This window comes from Neophocaena asiaeorientalis, unplaced genomic scaffold, assembly GCF_003031525.2.
Source record: "Neophocaena asiaeorientalis asiaeorientalis breed wild unplaced genomic scaffold, Neophocaena_asiaeorientalis_V1.1 scaffold363, whole genome shotgun sequence".
NCBI lineage: Eukaryota > Metazoa > Chordata > Mammalia > Artiodactyla > Phocoenidae > Neophocaena > Neophocaena asiaeorientalis.
The window spans coordinates 636087-653608 of record NW_020172006.1 but is presented as its reverse complement, the minus strand read 5'-3'; the positions used below and the strand labels follow the sequence as shown (position 1 = coordinate 653608).

General features: G+C 38.3%; 2 protein-coding genes across 8 annotated transcripts in view; both read left to right on the top strand.

Annotated features, from left to right (window-relative positions):
• RSF1 (remodeling and spacing factor 1) overlaps positions 1–9231 on the top strand; it is a 170100-nt gene extending 160869 nt beyond the window's left edge. For both annotated transcript variants that reach the window (XM_024749386.1, XM_024749395.1), the window contains one exon: positions 1650–9231. In XM_024749386.1, the coding sequence (XP_024605154.1) occupies positions 1650–2218 (569 nt within the window). In that variant the 3' untranslated portion in view covers positions 2219–9231. The remainder of the gene's footprint in view (positions 1–1649) is intronic.
• Positions 9232–16609: 7378 nt separating this feature from the next.
• Positions 16610–17522, top strand: part of CLNS1A (chloride nucleotide-sensitive channel 1A) — a 34891-nt gene continuing 33978 nt past the window's right edge. For 5 of the 6 annotated variants that reach the window (XR_003003700.1, XM_024749361.1, XM_024749334.1 and 2 more), the window contains exon 1: positions 16624–16816. Coding sequence is in view for 5 of the 6 variants with exons in the window: in XM_024749361.1 (XP_024605129.1) it covers positions 16692–16816 (125 nt within the window). In the remaining variant the exon portion in view is untranslated. Of the gene's footprint in view, positions 16817–17522 lie in introns of all 6 variants that reach the window. The other variant, XM_024749324.1, reaches the window with a different exon arrangement.

Here is a 17522-nt window from a genome sequence, read left to right as displayed (position 1 = left end):
TAAAATATGAACTTGTGATATCTGTTTAGTCTTTGTAGTTATTCCAGAGTTCTTCCCAAGTTCATTTTAAATGAGTCTAACCCTTACTTTCCCCCACTTCTTTTTTATATATTTAATTCTCCATTGTTTATGGTCTGTTTTGAAGATTATTTGCTTTCATAGATCCTTGTCATTTAAGTTTGAGCCCAAGCCAGGAGAGCATGGGAAAAAAATGTTTGGATATGGGAGATTAAAGGAGGGAAGTAAACATCTGGGTGAATGTATATTTATCTTCATGTGTCATTAAAGACAGATATAAATTCATTAATTCAACTATTAAAAATAAATACTTACTGAACTAGTCACTGCCCTCGGCACTGGGAATAGAAGAGTGAAAAGAATAACCAAAAACATATAACTCTGTCATGTAACTCTTACTTTAGTTGGGGGAAGAGAGACAATAAACATGATAAATAAGCAGAATATATGATATATTAGGTGGAGATAAATGCTATGGAGAAAAGTAAAGGAGAAAAGGAGCGTAGGTGAAATTTCAGATAGGGTACCAAAGGAATGCCTCACTCAGAAGACAACATTTGAGTAAAGACCTGAAAAAAATGTTGATACCCACATGTGTTTAGTGGATACCATATTAGATGGTACAGCAAACCATTGTATAGACTTTGGAATTTATTCTGTGTGAGATGAGAAATAATTGGAGGATTTTGAGCAGAGGAGTGATATGATCTGACTTACATTTTAATTTGCTATGGTATCTGTATTATGAGTACATTGAAGGGGACAGGGAGGAAATCTAGGAATCTAGTTGGGAGGCCATTGAAATAGGCCAGGCGATGATAATGGTGGGTGAGACTAGAGCAGTAGCAGTAAAGGGGTGACAAGCAGTCAAATTATGGATATACTTTGAAAGTAGACCCATAGGATTTACTACTGGGTTAGATGGGAGAAAGAAAGGAATCACGGATGACTGAGCGATTGGAAGAATAGAGTTGCCAATAACTAAGATGGTGGAGACCAGAATGGCACAGGTTTGAGGAAGAAGTTTAGGAGCTTGGTTCTGCCTGTTTAGAAATCCAGGCATAGATGTTGAGCAGGCAGTTTGATACATGAGTCTGGAACCTATGGATTGGTTGCCTAAAACAAATGTGAGAGTCATTGGCATATGGATGGTATGCAAAGCGATGAGACCAGGTGAGTCAAGTATAAACAAGAGAAGACGTTTAAGGACCACCAAGGACATTGAATAACATGAAATAAGAGTTAGCGCAGTATTTCAGATGTCCTGAATTGGGTGCTTAGTTTCTTTCCTTATCAGTATGTTTACATGACTCCCTAATTTGAGGGCTAGTGGGAAGGAGTTGCTTAGTTTGTGACCAGCCTATCTTCATTTAATTTAAGGATTCTGCTCTTTCCTAAAATCACAGGCAAAGTATACTGTGAATCACATTGGGCATTGTTGTGGGACTGAGAGGAGAGAGAAATAAGGCCAGTTATTGAAGGGAAGTAGTTATGTACAAGCAAGTCTGAAAGCAGGACATGGGATGAATATGGGGAGGAAAAGGAGAATTACTTAAATCTGTTAAAGGAGAATTACTTAGCTCTGTTAATGGTTAACTGTGCCAATGGCTTAAATGTGCTGTTTATTCTAGAGAGCTATATATCCAAGAATTCTGAAGATGATGAGCTAGCTAAAGAATCAAAGCGGTCAGTTCGAAAGCGGGGTCGAAGCACAGATGAGTATTCAGAAGCAGATGAGGAGGAAGAGGAAGGTAAACCATCCCGAAAACGGCTACACCGGATCGAGACAGACGAAGAGGAGAGTTGTGACAATGCTCATGGAGATGCAGATCAGCCTGCCCATGACAGCCAGCCCAGGGTTCTGCCCTCAGAACAAGAGAGCACCAAAAAGCCCTATCGGATAGACAGTGATGAGGAAGAGGACTTTGAAAATGTAGGCAAGGTGGGGAGCCCTTTGGACTATAGCTTAGTGGACTTACCTTCCACCAATGGACAGAGTCCTGGCAAAGCCATTGAGAACTTAATTGGCAAGCCAACTGAGAAGCCTCAGACCCCCAAGGACAACAGCACAACCAGTGCAAGCCTGGCCCCCAATGGGACAAGTGGTGGGCAGGAGGCAGGGGCACCAGAAGAGGAGGAAGATGAGCTTTTGAGAGTGACTGACCTTGTTGATTATGTCTGTAACAGTGAACAGTTATAAGACTTTTTTCCATTTTTGTGCTAATTTATTCCACGGTAGCTCTCACACCAGCGGGCCAGTTGTTAAAAGCTGTTTTATTTTTCCTAGAAAACTCCACTACAGAATGACTTTTTAGAAGAAAAATTTCAACAGACCTTGAAGTCTTTCTGTGAAGTGACCAGTTTTGAACTTTGAAGATAAATAATTGCTGTAAATTCCTTTTGATTTTCTTTTTCCAAGTTCATGGTCCTTGGTAATTTCAGTCATGGGAAAAAAATCTTATTGTAACAACAAAGATTTGTATATTTTTGACTTTATATTTCCTGAGCTCTCCTGACTTTGTGAAAAGGGTGGATAAGAATGCATTCCGAATCTGTGAGGGCCCAAAAACAGAATTAGGGGTGGGAGAAAGCACTTGTGCTTTAGCTTTTTCATATTAAATATATATTATATTTAAACATTCATGGCATAGATGATGATTAACAAACTGCTTAAAAGTTCAAGTCTGTATTATTGCAGTTTGAGAATTGTAGATAACATCATACATAAGTCATTTAGTAACAGCATTCATGAAATCAGCTTGTTTACTATTGGAGATAACCACACTTAATAAAGAGACTGAAAACGTACCATCGTAAAAAACTCTAACCTAAGTTTCTCTTATAGCAGAGTTTGTTGTTTAAAAAAAAAAACCATCTGAAAAGCATTTGTACAGTAAAATGTATAATGAAGCTTTGACAACCAGATTGTGCTAGTAAAAAAATTTTTAAACCAGCTTTATGCAGTGGTGATGAGGTGGCCTTTAATATGCTGTCATGGAGAATTATTAGTGAAATGAGTGTGGTCTTTCATAAGGACCGAGGGGACTGTAAACTTTGCAGATAGTGTAACTCTTGTCTTCTGGCCACTTAATATTTAAATATCTGAAATACCATTTTAAAACAAGTACATCTATACATAACATACACGAACAGATGGATGCTAAGCTGACCGCAGTATTTTAGCACATTTGTAGAAGGGGAAAGGATTTTCAGGTGAATTTTAACTGGTCTATTCTTGCCCTTAGTATCTACTTCAAATTGAAGTCTACAAACAAAGCAGTTCCTTTGGGAGGTTTTTAGTTTGAGTTTTAGTGTGTGTGTGTGTATATGTGTATGTGTGTGTGTGTGTGTGTGTGTGTGTGTGTGTGTTGGAATTTCCTATCTGCCTGGATATATTAGCAGGGTTTGAATGTAGTTTTGGCCTTTGGCCATTAGACTTCTATTAAAATTCATTAATAGTCACACGACCAATACAGAATTAATTGAAAACCGCCAATGTACTTAATAGGTATGACATCCTTTTCAAACATCTCAACACTTTAAAGAAAGATAAAGCCCTTTGTTTCAAGAAAAAGGGGTTTGTAACTAACTAACTATCTAACATGTAATTGACACTAAAATATGAACTTGTCTTAGTTTCTGTTACAGCTGTAAAATTTCAGGCAGAGCCATAAATAACATTGTACAAAGTGTAGCACTTGTGATTAAACCTTGCCTGTCATATTCTGAAACCTTCAGCCATTACTTCTGTGAATACTTTTGCCCTGGGATTGGGTTTTCTGTTCCAGTGCTGTGTCTGTTGCCGGCAATGGACACACCATATCTGCTGCTGGCCCAAGGAACTTCATTAATTTTTCTTTCCAAATTAAGCATTATATGTGCTAGTCAGTGTGTAGTAAAGCACTTCTCTTTTTTATTATTAAAAAGCTGGCATTAGACTTGCATTATAAATACCTCTCTAGAAACTTTATACTCCTTTTCCTCTCTCCACAGGTGTTGCCCTTAAATCTTATCTTTTGGCCTTGAAAGTTTATAGCTGTTGTTTTTCACTTGTTGGTTCTTGGGTTTTTTTGTTTTGTTTCACTTCAGTTCTGTAGTACCTACCCATTGATATTTTTGCTTTGATTCTAGCAGTGTATATGTATCTGTATAAAAAATAAAAGAATGAAAGCAGCCTGAAAATAGGATGCACCAATAGCATGTGGTTCCAAGCAAGTTGTGGTTTTTATTTTGAGACAGTGTTCCACCAGAAGGGAGGGAAGGGCTTACATTCACAGTGAGTAGGGCTACGTAAGGAGCCACATTCACTTACCAAGCCTGCTTTCTGGCTAGGTTTGTTTCATTTATTTGAAAGTCAGTTAAGAATGTTGGCCTTTTTAACTATCTAAAACAGGCAGGCAATAGAAGGATTCCTACTAATGCAAGGTAAGTGGTTAGAATGAGCAGGTGGCCTATCCTGCCCCCAGTCTCCCGCGACCATTTTAGTCCCGCCGGGTAAAGCCACTAAGGTGCAGAAACTCCCATGTACCCTCTCTCTACCTCTGGACACAACAGCTTCTGCTTCAGCCTATTAGTTTTCTTCAGTTAAGCAAATTTCAAGAAGAAGTATTAAATGGGTAGATTATTTATTTTACAGGATGCCTAATGTGAAATAAGGAGTTCTTTTTACTCTTCTGCTATAGAGAGCAAAAGGTAATTTTTATCTTAGTAAGGACTGAGTATTCTATTTAGCAAATGTCCCACTGACATTGATACCATTTTTGCTGCCTGTTATTTACCAAACTTGAATTCAGTGTTTGTGAACTTGATAGTGTTTCCCTTTGAATTCCCTTCACATTCTGATTAAACCAGTTAACTATGCTTCATCTACAAAGAGTGCAGTCTAAGCACCTGATAGTTACAAATTGCTATCATGCAGGTAGGTTAGTTATGGCTGATTAAACGTTGAACAGTTCAAAAACAATTCTGCTGCTTGGTGTGTAGATTCAGTCCCTCAAAGAGTCTGTGGTTGCTGAAATACTAACTCTGAACATGCTTTGAAGAAGTTAAAAAAGAACAAAATGTAGGAAAAAGTGAATTTTCTATTTCCAAAGACATAATTCAGTCATTAGGAACTGGACAGAGTATAGGAAAGCAGCAATTCATCTAGAGTTTAGAACATTTTGGATCCTTGTAATTAGAGTACTAACCATGGATTTAGGCTCCCAATAGCTGCCATGTAATAGAGTCCTTTAATACTTTAAACCCGTTTTTTGGAAATACAAATTGGACTCCCAGTATCAAACTCCACAGTCTATAGCAAATATATTAAGGGGAGATGTAGTTTAGTACTCAGAATATTTAGTTTGCAGTTTCTGTAAAGGTTTGAAAACTAGACAAATTTTCACAAAGCAGAAACTTTGAATTAAAATATGTGAAAAGAACTGAGACTGAAAATAACATGTTTTGGTTTTGTAGACTTGTGCTGATGAAATAGTGTTTCGTGTAAACATTTTCTGTTGTTGGCACATTACTAGAGAATGATGGCAGCGACGTTCTCAAGAATATACCTGATTTATTGAGGTCAGGTTTCCTTGGCACATCTTTTTCCAGTTGGTCAAGGTTGCAGATTCCGAGAATTAAAAGGAGTTTCATTTAGAATAAATTCATGTCTACTGATAATTTTTTTAAATGATCTACCAAAGAATCAAGGACTTCAAATGCTAAAGAAGTTGTTGAAAAAAAGATTTTTAAATAAATTAACAGGACATTACAAACCCCAGTTTTTACTTTTTGGTTGATAGAACCCATCCCATAATACGCATTTGGGCAAAGAACATATATTAAGAAAAATGTAGGTGTTTTACTGTTATTTAGAGTTTAAAAGGTGGGGAAATGTTAGCTATTTTTAAGTGGGACTGATGGAATTTCCTCTGTCACAAGGAATGCCTTTTTAGCTTATGTTTGTGAATTGAAAGGAACCTAATGAATTTACAAGTTTAATATTCAGGAAAAGTTGTGAACTGCCCTTCACCAACACAGTGGAACAAACAGGTCCCTGATTCATGGCATTGCCTCACAGTGATAGGACAAGTATTCAAAGACCCAGATCTTTTTTTAAATGGAATAAACATATATATGTATGTGTGTATATATATATATAAATTAATATGTATATACATATCTTAGATGTTAGAAGAAATAAAAATGAACCTTTGAAATTATTTGACACTATAAAAAATAAGACATAATTGTAACTGATGTGAAATTATGAACATCATTTAATTACACAAAGCCTAGAGAAAAATAGTGAAGTTCCTCTTCTTGTTTTAACATCCTGGTTCTCCCAAGAAGCAAGAATGCCAAGACTGCATACCTTCTGTATCTACCTAGTCCTCTGCTTAATATCTATTATTAAACTTTCTTAGAATAAATTCCATTCCTATTTTACCCACCATTCCCAGTTTGTACCTGTAAACCTACCTTGGAAGTGGCAAGCTAACTGCTGATTTACTTCACTGTTTTTATACCAGTCCTGAAAGACAAGACCCTTTGCTATCAATGTATTTAAACTGAGTTCTTTTGTTATGTGTATACTTAATAATTTGTTTTCAAAATATTTCACTCTTAAATTATCATTAACATTTTGAGTGCCAAGAATTGCTAAGTAACTATGTAACATATATTGAAGATTGTCATTCTCCAGCAAGCAAGCAGTCATTAATAAGCAAAAATGTAGTGCTCTTGGTATATAGCTACTCTAGATGGTACACTCGACACTTTTTAAAAATTCATATAAACCCTCTCGGAAATTGATTAGGATATGATTCCATTAGTGAATTTTTTCATTTTTGTCATGTAAGCTCAATTCTTTTTCATTTTATGTTTATACCATCTTGCTCTGGGAAATGCTGCAAACCCAATTCTGACACATTGTAGTGATTTCAGTTAAAGATTTTTATTTTAATAACTAAGATGTCTGTCCTATGCATAAGTTATATGAGAGGGCATAACAAATTATTGGACAAGTAGAAATTTATTAATTAAGCTCCTTAGACATTTTGAATGAGAAAAAACATTTTTAAAGGAACTACATTTGTGTTTTTTGCCAAACCGGTACAAGCTAGAAAATGCACTAGGGACTGAGTGACCTGCCTTGTTCATTTTGCCACTGGATGATGTAAGTTAAGAATGGAATTGTTAACCCTAACTATATATTTTCTTGACTTTCATCAGTTTCTAAAGAAATCTAATTCAAGTGTTTGGGATTTTGTTTGACATGTATTTATTGAGTTCTGTTCTTAGACCAGGAGCTAGCTGCATGTCATGCTTAGGAATGGCCCAGAACACAATCATTGGGAAACTTAATGGCTCAAGACCTTCTGAATCATTTAACTTATTTTGTATGTTGCAAAAAAAAAAAAAAAAAGTTTATTTTGCTTGAGAGTCACATTTTTTTATAAATGTACAGCTTTTAAGGGAGGGGAGGTGGAAAAATACCCTAAAATAGGATGTAGATTTTTACAATTGTGTTTATGCTAGAACATCTACAGGTGCATTATGTAATTAAACCTAAAGTTGTTTAAAAATTTGTGCCATGGTCTTTTTCATTATCCTGCCCTTTAGCAGAGTTGGTGCACATCAGTACTGCTATATGGACAAGCCTTGAAATTAGGCTAATAACCCTGTCTCCAAAGCTTTAAGATCATTGCATGAAAATTACACACACACACATACGCACATATACACACATGTAGACATATATACACAGATCTAGTTTATATTAGTGTAAAATTTCAATTTAAGAACAGCTATAATGGCCCAAATTTGGCAGTTAGCAGCATATTCTTTAAGTGCGTGATTTTCGTGATGCCTAACTAGGGTGTTCTCAATGTTGGTCTGATGTTTTGTTCTCGTATCACAGTAGAGTCTTGATAATGGTATCTGAATTATAGCTTGCCCAAACATGCCAGGAGGTTTTTGTATACACCTTGAAAGGATGTGTCCTGTGCTGGGATGGGGGGGTTGGGAGTGGAACAGAGCTTGGTTTCTTTTCAATCTGTAAAAGAAGGAGAAACTAGAATTGTTTGATTTGGTTCTTGTAGACTCAATTCAGTAGACTTAATTCCACAGGAATATTTGTCTGCTGGAGGCATGGCAGGAAGGAATATCAGGTTCAAATTCCAGTTCCCTTCTTACTTGATAAAAAGTATTTTGAAATCTTGTAAATCTGCTGATTCTAGCAGCCTTATATGGCACATTTTACCATAAGTTATATTGACACCTTTGTTTAAGTGCCATTACTTTTTGCCATCTGATAGTTTACCATTCTAATTTCTCACCTTTGTAGCGCAAGTGTATTCTTGTAAAGAATTAAATCCATAAACTTCTACCTAAGTTACCTGTATCTATTGTCAGTTAATGTAGGATGTCAGTTTCTTTGCTCTCCTCATCCATTCAGAAATGAAGCCTGGGAATCATTTATTTCCAGGCAAAGAATACAAATTCCAGATAAGAATTTGTAGATGGTTTATGTTAGATTTTCATTTCAATTTTAAAGTAGTAGCTAGGATCCAGGGAGTGTTTAATCAGAATGCCTCTTGGATTTTCAGACATGCTTATATGAAATGATTTATTTTCCTATGCATAAAAAATTATTCCTGGAATAGGTTCTCAGAATGCTTTATTTTGTTTCTAGGAGATGAGAGCTAAAGCAGAAACTCCAAGATTAGCATAAAACTCTTGAGGTAATAAGGAATGTGCTATTAGTTAAACAGGAGAAGCTGGCATGCTCTCTGCCACGTATGACATACTGCATGTATCGGGGGGGGGGGAAGAGATTTGAAAACTGGAAATGTGATTCCAATAATGCACAAAGTAAATTTTGTGCATAGAAAATATAGGAATTCCTGGTAGCTTAAAGCTTCAGGGGTTAACTGCAGCGTATGAACACCTAGTGCGTTACAATTGCAGTGCACAGTTGTTTGAATACAATATTCCTTGTTAGTGACAACCAGAATACATTGTGGCTCATGCCAGTATTTTTGTTAATGAAATGTTCAGTGTCTCACTATAGTCTGATCAAAACTCTTGGTGTTTTAAGATAGGCCCAAAGCTATTTGATGGCTATTGGCCTAATTGTGTAAATTTTCTTTCAAAATGTTTTATTATAATACTTCTGTCATTTCTTTCACGTAATATATGTCAATTGTGATAATAAAAAAATTAAATAATTTGATGTATTTAGCATGATGTGTTTGCAAACTTAGTTTATTTTAAACTTTGTAGCACATAGAAAGTTAAGAATTTTCAATAACAGTTGATGAAGGTTGAAAATTTTTATCACCTCAGGAATAGATGAATTGTTCCCTTACTATCTAGAAAGTAAATTTGCAAGTGCATCAATTTCCCCCAAATAATGTTTAAGGCTATTTGCCAAGGATGTGAATTATAGATATTAGAAAGCTTTCTTGATTTCTATCTTTAGCCTCTGGAGAACGGACACATTAAAGAGGCCTTGGACTTGTTCTGTGTGGCCCTGTGGGAGCCACAGAACTAGGCCAGAGGGCAGAAGCCATAGGCAAAAGCTTTCTATTTATTCTATGGAAATTCTTTTTTACGGAGTTCTCTAATAACTTGGATGTGAACTGTCACCAATAGGGGATGTCTGGGTTTAGGTTGAACTGCCATTTGGCAGGACTGTAATAGATCAACACATTTAAAAATGGGTTAAAAAAATAAAAATAAATAAAAAGGGGTTAGACATTTAAGGGGCCCTTCCAATCCTGAGTATAATTCTCATCTACAAATGTTGACTTGATAGATTTTCCTTACTCTTGGAATACAGTAGGATGCACAACGAACTCATTTTTTTTCCCCAACAAGCTAGTGGAGTTCATTATTTGCAATTCTGATTTAAAATATTGATAAACTATTTAGGTAAAGAACTTTTTGGATCAGAATTTCACTTAGTGGAGTGAAAGCTGATCTATGCTGGCAAGAAATGACCAGCTACAGTGCTTCTTAGTGATTTATTTGAAATGTTCACTTAAACTGAATTGGTCAAATACGAGTGAGATGCTGTGTTGGAGGCTAAGGGTGACAGCGCTGTGGCAGCCTTGAGAGAGCTCTTTTCTGGAGCTGACAGTGGGGTCCAGAACATGACTGTCGACCCACATCCCTTTCAGGTTATGAGACCAGAGAATGTAAAAGAGTTCTTTTCTTTTAAAAACTGAGAATTGGTCTAGTATACTGTGATCATTTAGTAGCGGTAGAATTATAAAAAGTAATGAAAACTTTCTAGTGAAACTAATTAAATGTTGGGTGAGATGAATGCTTATGTGTCATTTTGATTCTTCAATCACTTCACATAAGTTCTTTAAGGTCCTAAAAGTCTAAAATGAAAAAAAAAACCCTCTAAGGAAATGTGAATTCATATTTGCAACATTAGTTTTACACATAAAGTCATCCCCAAAGCAAAGTCAACTAGGAACTTACTAGTTCATGGTATAGGTCACGTATAGATAGCTTCCTTATTGTTCCTCTTTGCCCATTTCAGAGCCACTTTATCCACACTCGAGCACCTGTCCTCTCCAGTCTCCAAGGAACAGATGTCACCTCTGTTTTTGCCACATCCCCTCTGCCTGTGTCCTTGATCTGGCCCCTTCCCTCTTGCCTGCTCTGGGTCTTCCCATCTCATTGATTTCTCTCTGACCTCCATCCCTCTATATTCACTTTCTCGATACAAAACTCTCCCTTATCATGGAAAACAAGTGTCATCCTGTCTCCCATCCAATCTGTTTCCTACTTGACTACCAGTCTTTAAAATAAATAGGTTATAGAAATGTTAAACTATATTTGAAAACTCTCACTGAAATGTCAGAAATTCCGAAGAGAAACTCTAGGACCCTAGCAGGCTTCTCAAGAACATACCTAAACTCCATCATGAGGAACAATTGTTATAGAAAGCTGAAATTTACAATATGGGGGAGGGTCCTCCCTTTTCCCTGCACTTGTTTCATGTTTTTCTTTTTGAAATGTCCATTTTCTTTTCTCTTTGGCATTATTGCTTGCTAGTGGGATGCCAGTAATTGCATCTTTTTTTTTTTTTTAAGGATGAATTTTGAGGTTAAGTAGGGCTTACCAACATCAAAGAGAAGTAAGCTGACTCAATTCTAGAAAATCAGAAAGTTGGCTTCAGATTCAGACTGATTGAGAAGGCAAGGCTGAAATTTTACTGGGAGGTACTACACGCAGAGTCAGGACAGTGCCAAAGAGGCAAGGATGAAAGGCAGGGACCCACAACCAGAGAAGGCACATTGGAAGGGGAGAGAAGGCTAGGAAGCAGCCTTCAGGATGACTGTCCTCTCCATGACACAGCCACTTTTAATAGTCTGGATGTGTTTATGCAATGGTTTCCAAAATAAATGTTCTTGTCAATTTTATTTTTAAATCTTTCTTCTTAGTTTTTAAAATTGAGATATAATTCACATGCCATAAAGTTCACCATTTTAAAGTGTACAATTCAGTGGTCTTTACTATGTTCACAAGGTTGTTGTCACGCCCCAAAATAACCCCATATCATTAGCAGTCACTCACCATCCCTCCCCCCCGAGTCCCTGGCAACCAGTAATCTACTTTCTGTCTGTAAATGCCTATTCTGGACATTTGATATAAATGGAATTATACAATATGTGGCCTTTTGTGTCTAACTTCTTTTATTTAGCATGTTTTCATGATTTCACCTATATTTTAGCATGAATCAGCACTTCATTCCTTTTCATGGATGAATAATATTCTATTCTATGGATATACCAAATCATGTATATCCATTCATCAGTGGAGAGATACTGGATTGTTTCTACTCTTGGGCTATTATGAATAATAAACATTTGTGTACAAGTTTTTGTGTGGACATATGTTTTCAATTCTGTTAAGTACATAGCTAGGAATGGAATTACTAGATTATATGGTAACTCTTTGTTTCAAGTTCTAAGGAACTGCTAAACTCTCTTACACAGCATCTGCATCTTTTTACATTCCCACTAGCAATGCACGAAGGTTCCTATTTCTCCACATCAGTAACACTTATTGTCAGTCTTTTTTTGTTATAGCTCTCCTAGTGGATATCAAGTGGTTTCTCAGTGTGGTTTCGATATGCATTTCCCTGATGATTAACGATGTTGAACATCTTTTCGTGTGCTTACTGGCCAGTTGTAAATCTTCTTTTCAGAAACATCTATTTAAATCCTTTGTCCATTTTTAAATTGGGTTACCTGTCTTTTAAATTGTTGAGTGTCCTTTATATATTCTGGATACCACACCCCTACCAAATATATGATTTGCAAATATTTTCTCCGATTCTGCAGGTTAGTTTTTTTTTTTTTTTTTTTTTTTTTTTCCCCTTTTTTTCTTGTGGTACGTGGGCCTCTTGGCCTCTCCCACCGCGGAGCACAGGCTCCGGACGCACAGGCTTAGCGGCCATGGCTCACGGGCCCAGCCGCTCCGTGGCATGTGGGATCCTCCCAGACCGGGGCACGAACCCGCGTCCCCTGCATAGGCAGGCGGACTCCCAACCACTGCGCCACCAGGGAAGCCCCTGCAGGTTAGATTTTTACTTTCTTGATGTTGTCCTTTGATGCACAAAGGTTTTTCATTTTGATGACATCCAATTTTTTTCTGGGTGTTTTCTTTGCTTGTGCTTTAGATGTTTTACCTCAGAAACCATTGCCTAATGCAATGTTACAAAGATTTATGTTATATATTTGTAATAGTTTTATAAGTTTATGTTTAGATCTTTGATTCATTCTGAGTTATTTTTGTATATGGTGTGAGGTAAAGATCAAAATTCATTTATTTGCATGTGGCTATCCAGTTGTACCAGCACCATTTATTGAAAAGACTGTCATTTCCCCCATTGAATTATCTTGGAATCCTTGTCAAAACTTAATTGACCAAAAATGTATGAGTTTACTTCTGGACTCTCAATTTGATTCCACTTATGCCACTACTACACAGTTTTGATTACTGTAGCTTTGCAATAAGTTTTGACATCAGGAAGTGAGTCCTCCAACTTGGCTTTTTTTTTTTTAAGATTATTTTGACTGTTCTAGGTACCTTGAATTTTCATATGAATTTTAGGTTCAGTGTATCAATTTCTGTCAAAAAGGCAATTGGAATTTTGATAGGACTTACATTTAATCTGCAGATCATTTAAGGGAATATTGGTTTCTTAACAATAGTAAGTCTTTTAATAAATGAACATGAGATGTCTTTCCTTTTATTTTAGGTCTTCCTTAATTTTCAAGAAAGTTTTGCAGTTTTCTTTTGTTAAATATATTCCTATGTATTTTATTCATTTTGATGGTATTATAAATAGAATTGTTTTTCTTAATTTTATTTTTAGGTCGTTCATTGCTAATGTATAGAAATACAAATAATCTTTTACTTAGGAATAAACTTAACCAAAGAAGTGAAAGACTTGTACACTGAAAACTACAAAATGTTGCTGAAAGTAATTAAAGAAGACACAGATAAATGGTAAGACATCCCATGTCATGGATTGGAAGACTTAATACAGTTAAAATGTTAATACTATACACTAAGATATGTCACCTGGGCTCATTTATCACCTCACCATCTGTCTTAGAACTTGTTACAGATTTGAGGGATAATTTGTGGCAGGCTATCTATGAATGCCAAGGGCCTGCTGTACATAGCCCTTCCCAGATTGTCCCTGCCTACTTTCTAGCCCCAGCATGTGCCACACACAAATTCTTGCAGTTCTCAAGCATCTCATGCCTCTTTTGTACCATTGAGTGGAATCACCTCCACTCCTTCTTTTCTTTCTCTGTCTTTGAACTCCTCACTCTCAAGTCCCAGGTCTCCATGAAGTTCTCTCTGGATTCTCATTCAGAGCAATCCCATGGCACTTGGGTCTGTGCAGACTTCAATACCACACTTACCACACAAGATTATAATCCTTCCTGTATCTCTTATCCCAAAGACTATGGGGCCTCTGGGTTCACTGAATGAAGACCAATCTGGAGGCTCTTACAACAGTTTACTTAAGAGGTGACATGGCTTGAAGTGGGCTGGAGGAAGAGTGAGGGGTCAGGTCATGAGATAGGAGTTAAGAAATGACAGGACTTGGTTGATTGGAGGCATTAGAATGTAGTGGTTGAAGGGTGTACGCTGTGCTGCCCAGCAGCTTAGGTTCTAAATCATATTCTGCCACTTGGTGGCTATGGACCTTGGACAAGTTACTTCAACCTTCTTACTTGTTTTCTTATTTGTAAAATAGGAATAATGACAGCATTTATTTCCTAGGGTTGCTGTGAAGATTAAATGAGTTGATACATACTAAGTGCCTAAAACAGTTAGTACCTAGCACATAGCCCTCCGTAAGTGTTAGTTGCTATTTTCTTGTTAAAATAATAATAATAATTGTTATTATTACTGGATATGAAGAGTGAAAGAGAGGAAGGAAATAAGGCTGAGTCCGAGGTTTCTAACCTGAGCAACTAAATGGAAGGTGGTATTTTTTCATAAAACAGGACATTGAAGAAATAACAGAATTGAGAAGATTGTAAATTCAACTTTTTTCTTTTTTTGCTTGCAGAATATTAGTAACCCAACCAGGGATTGAACCCGGGCCACAGCAGTGAAAGCCTGGAATCCTAACCACTAGGCTACCAGGGAACTCCCGTAAATGCAACATTTTTCATTAAGACTTTATTCTTTTAGAGCAGTTGTAGGTTCACGACAAGTTTGAGGGGATGGTACAGAGATTCCCATATACCTCCCTCCCACTCATGATAGCCTCCCCCATTATCTACATCCTCTACCAGAGTGGTACATTTGTTACAACTGATGAACCTACATTGACACATCATCACCCAAAGTCCATACTTTATAAGTTCAGTTTTTGATAAGTTGAATGACAGGTGCCCGTGGAACTTCCAAGTGGAGACGTCTAGTAGGCTGTAGGGTGTAAATGTCTGTAGTTCATGAGACAATTCTGGGATGGAGATATAGATTTGGGAATCAGTCACACAGGGTAATTCAAATAATGGGCATGGATAAGCTTGCCAAGTCAAGTGTTTAAGGAGCAGCACAGTGGCTAATACTGTTCAAGGTTCTTTCTCTTTCTCTTCTCTATAGTTAGTGTATTAATTATCTGTTGCTGTGTTTACCCCAAAACTCAGTAACTTAAAACAACAGCTATTTGGGACTTCTCTGATGGCCCAGTGGTTAAGAATCTGTACTTCCACTGCAGGTGGCTCGTGTTAGATCCCTGGTCAGGGAACTAAGATTCCGAATGCCACGTGGTGCGGTCAATAAAAAACCAAACCAAACCAAACAAAAACCCAGCAGCTATTATCTCACAGTTTCTGTTGGTCATTAATCTGGGCACAGTTCGGTTGGGTGCCTCTGCCTCAAAGTCTGTCCCAAACCTGCAGTCAAGATGTTTAGACAGGGATGCAAGCATTTCAAGGCATATATAGTACTACAGAGCTCATTAAAAAAAAAAAAAGATGAAAAATCCAGCATATCCTACCTGTGGTTACACTCTGTAACTTCCAAGGCTAAGTGAGAAGAGGCCATGCAGCTTCTATCAGTCTATTTCTTGGGATACTCAACTTCGAAACCCAGCTGCTGTGCTGTGAGGAAGCTCAGGCCACAGGGAGAGGCTTTGTAAATGTGTTTCAGCTGATAGTTCCCACAGAGGGCCTAGCTGACAGCCACCATGTGTCCGCATGTCAGTAAGGAAGCCTCAGGATCTCAGATCTATCTATTCCTGGTACATACTTTCCACTAGTTCGCCTTCTTTCAACTCCATCTTTGCCACATCGCTGTCACTAAGAGGAAATGAAGAAATAATAAGGGTAAAGTGCTTAGAACAGTGCCTGACACATAACACCCAGTTACCATTAGCTACTATTAAGATTATTTTAGAAGTTTTTATTGCTCTTATTACTTTGCTCTTCGGCGCCTAACGAAGAAATAAAGCAAAAAATTCCAAATCTAGTGGATTAATTCTTTTCCCTTCAGCGCCCCATCTGCTTACTGACATAACTAGCTCTTCACCTAGAATTAATTACCTCTTTGCGCTCGTTTGCCCGTCTGAGACCAGGGGATATGTGGCTCGTGCACTAGGCCGGCCTTAGGACCTAGACTGATGTCTGGGGCGTGGCTGTTGAGACGTGAACAGGCCTAGATGAGGCGGGCGCAGGTGAGAAGGGTAGAACCCAGTTAGGAGACCTCCGACCTGTAAATCAGTGTGGTCTCTCTACTTCCTAGGCAACCTCAGGCAAGGACTCCCTGTCTCACGGTCCCGTTTCCCCTTCTGCAGAAAAAGTAATTTATTATTTGTGGTGCTTCCTCTCTCACAGGGTTGCTGTGAAGACCCTGAGGTAGGAGGTCGGAGAGAGAAGAGTCCGTTATTATAAGCCTGAAGCCTCAGAAATGGGAGGGAGAGAGGAAAAGGAGTCACGTGACAAACTCGGTCCTCTCAGGCCTCCGAGAGTTTGTCCTAGAACGTCTCATTTCTATGGTAGATGGCGCTGGAATTTCCGGGGCAAAGACTTTGCTCTTCCTGAGTAATTGCTACCGCTTCCGGGGCGGGACGCGGCGAGGCTGGAGTGCTGTTCTTTAGTTCGCTGCTGACTCGTTTCTCTGCGCTCCTTGTTGCAATGAGCTTTCTCAAAAGTTTCCCGCCGCCTGGGTCGGCTGAGGGGCTCCGGCAGCAGCAGCCAGATACTGAGGCCGTGCTAAACGGGAAAAGCTTCGGCACCGGCACGCTTTATATCGCTGAGAGGTAGGGTCTCTGGTCCCGAGTGCTGGCTTCCTGCGCACCTCCTTCCCCCAGGGCGCGGGCGGTGCGGAGGAGCGGGGCGACACCAAGACCTCTGGGGCTGCGGGGCGGGGGAGCGCGTGCTCCGCGTTCCGTTGGGGGTGCCTCTGCTGGGGGTAAGATTTGACTGTTCCAGTGTGGTTTGTTCGGAGCCTTTTCTCTCCTCATTCATTATGCTTTTTACCCGCCTGTTTACCGGAGGTCTGGTGGGGTGTTGCTCTTTATTCAAGGTCTCATTTTAAGGTTTTGAGTTTCCAGGCCCTGAGTTAGAGTCATCAGTGTGCCTGCCTTCTCGATGAACAGGAGCGGGAGGTGTTACCCTGAGCAGGATATGTAGGTTTAGAGCAGATTGTGCAGTATTTTTAAAATTTGGTTAAGGCGTGTAGGTTTTCTTCTGTAGGTATGGGTGGGGAGAGGAACACCTTAAACGCCACGCAGGTTGGGGTTATATCCAGAGGGACCTGACTCTCATTTTCATTCCTAGAAGGAATTGCTCTTTTATTTGGGTACCTGGGGCACTTTGTACTTTCACAGTTAGATAGACTTGTCTTAAATGTTGAGATTGTAGAATAGAGGTTCCCATTTCCATGATACACGGTTCCATTCATCTTCAGGCCAACAGTGACACATTGAATCCTTCTGTCCTTCACATCTCTCTGACTTCTGCATC